Genomic DNA, 2,464 nt, shown 5'->3' with positions numbered 1-2,464 from the left:
GTAGCTTTAGCTGTGAGTGGAGAAAAGAATGGACGGACCTTAAAGACATTGGGGAAGAAACAGCGGCAGCATGTGGAGGGATCCTAGATGTGTGGGGCTGGAAGGGGGCACATGGGATGTCCGAGTTATGAGCTGGGATGTGTGACGATAACTACAAAGGATTGGGTGATTGTCCTGGATGGAAAACAGCGTTGGCATTGTCTGTCTGGAGCTCCTGGTGGGATCGTTCACTATGATTGCTCTCGTCAGACCCAGCATAGACTCTGCACAGCCTGCTGCAGTCCGCCAACCCCTGGGGTGATGCTATGAATGCAGATGGGATGCTAAGCCACTCAGCTGGTTGTCAGAGCAGCCTGGCAAGCAGCGAGAGCATATTCCCTCCCTTCTCTGGAGTTGTCTGGTAACTGGGTTCCTGGAGGGGTGGGACTAGACCTGGTCACTGGCTGCTGCTGGCAGCATGCACCTTGCAGTTCCAGTCCGCTGACAGCTGGGGATACATAGGCACGGTTCAACCTCATGGGCTCCCTAACCAGAGAGGAGACAAATACATCCACATGCACTGAGCTTTCCAAGTCAGCTCTTATAGCTGAGCCCAGGACCATTGCACGGTGACTGTCTGATGTTTCTCCAGGACATGTTTTTCCCCAGGATTCCTAGCTGATCTGTGGTTCTGGTAACAAGCCCAGGGAATGCCATGGAGTCAAGTCAATAAGGCTGGACTTGCCGTGTCCTTATGAGAGATTAGCTATGGATGGCTTTGCGTTTGGAGTTGTTCTCTCTGTTTTGGCCTCTCTCATTATTGCTACAAACACACTTGTTGCTGTTGCTTTGTTTCGGCTGATCCAGAAGAACGGCTGCACAGGGCTGTATTTTGTCTTGAACCTCGCAGTTGCAGACTCTTTGGTTGGTGTCACAATCACTGGGCTGGTCACAGATGAGCTTTTCACACACAGACACCCCCCACCGAAGATGTTCTGCATCCTGAAGATGGCCTTCATCATCTCCCCTTCAGCTGCCTCCATACTCACCATGATCATAGTGACTTTTGACAGATACTTGGCCATTAAACAACCTTTCCAGTACTTCCGAATCATGAGTGGTCTGGTAGTTGGTGCCTGCATTGTGGGTCTCTGGCTGGCTGCCTGCTTTATTGGCTTTCTGCCAGTAATAGTGCAGGGCTTTCAGCAGAGCTACGAGGGGAAGTGCACTTTCTTTGGGGTTTTCCAGCCCACATACATGCTCACCATCTTCTGTATCGGGTTCTTCCCAGCTTTGTTCATTTTCATTTACCTGTATTGTGACATCCTGAAAATTGCCTCTCTGCACGTACAGCACATCCGAGAAGTGGCGCAGGTTGGGCTCTCGGGGAACAGTCCTTTGCCTCATAACACCAGTGACATGAAAGCCGTGAGGACTGTGGCTATTCTCATCGGGTGCTTTGTGCTGTCTTGGTCCCCTTTCTTCATAGCTAGCATTGTGAAGACCATGTGCCAGAAGTGCCTCCCATACGATGTCATTGAGAGGTACCTGTGGCTGCTGGGGCTCTGCAATTCTCTGCTGAACCCGCTGATCTACGCCTACTGGCAGAAGGAGGTGCGGCTGCAGATCTACCAGCTGTGCTTGTGCGTGAAGAGGAAAGTTTTCCCTCTCTTCCACATGGAGCATGGCCCTCAGGTTCCCAGCAGGGGTCCAGCGCCGATTCGTGCCATATCTCACCCACAGCTCCAGGAGTGATACGGTAAGGAAAGAAAATGTGGGCTTTTCTCCTCTTCCTCCCCTGGAGGAGTCACAGGTTCGGAGGGTACCGAGATGGAAGGAACTCGCTGGGATGTCTGGGCCAGGCTCTTGGGCTCCATTTTGAAGACACTGGAAAGGCCAAATTCAGCCCTAACATAAATGTTGCAACTACAGTTTCAGAAGCACCCACTGATCTGGCGTGTCTCAAGTTGGGCACCAAAATTAATGGCTACTGATACAAACAGCTTTGCTCCATAGCGCTGAGTTTGCCAGGAACCACTCTGGCAATCAGCTCTGTGTCCATCTGGCTATGCCCTCTGGACACTTCCCCTAGTTCAGCGCCAATACTTGGCCTTGGTTAAGGTTAAGTCCATTGGCTCTTGGTTTTACTCCCAGAGTCCTATGAAAACAGCCCTCCTCCCTCCCTTCCCAGGTTTAGGGTTTGTCTACACTGCAGCTGGAAGTGTAATTCCCAGCTCTGGTAGGTGGACCTGCATGAGCTCTGCCAGGTGGACCTGCATGAGCTCTGCCTGAGCTAATGCTCTAAAAATAGTAGCATAGTTGCAGCAGCCTAGGTGGTGGCTCGGATGAGCCATCCAAGTACAACCCAGTCTGAGTCCCTAGGTACATATTCGGGCAGCTGTCACACTACCATGCTATTTCTAGCATGCTAGCTTGAGCAGAACAATCACGTGGATGTATGTCTGAGCTAGGAATTACTCCTCCA

General features: G+C 51.4%; 1 protein-coding gene across 1 annotated transcript; it reads left to right on the top strand.

Annotated features, from left to right (window-relative positions):
* Window positions 1–747: 747 nt before the first annotated feature.
* On the top strand, window positions 748–1,734 carry GPR119 (G protein-coupled receptor 119). The gene has a single exon (XM_038415114.1). The coding sequence runs from the start codon at window positions 748–750 to the stop codon at window positions 1,732–1,734; it is 987 nt and encodes a 328-aa protein (XP_038271042.1).
* Window positions 1,735–2,464: the final 730 nt, after the last annotated feature.

This window comes from Dermochelys coriacea, chromosome 9 (assembly GCF_009764565.3).
Source record: "Dermochelys coriacea isolate rDerCor1 chromosome 9, rDerCor1.pri.v4, whole genome shotgun sequence".
Taxonomy (NCBI): domain Eukaryota; kingdom Metazoa; phylum Chordata; order Testudines; family Dermochelyidae; genus Dermochelys; species Dermochelys coriacea.
This window is presented reverse-complemented; position numbering and strand designations above follow the sequence as displayed.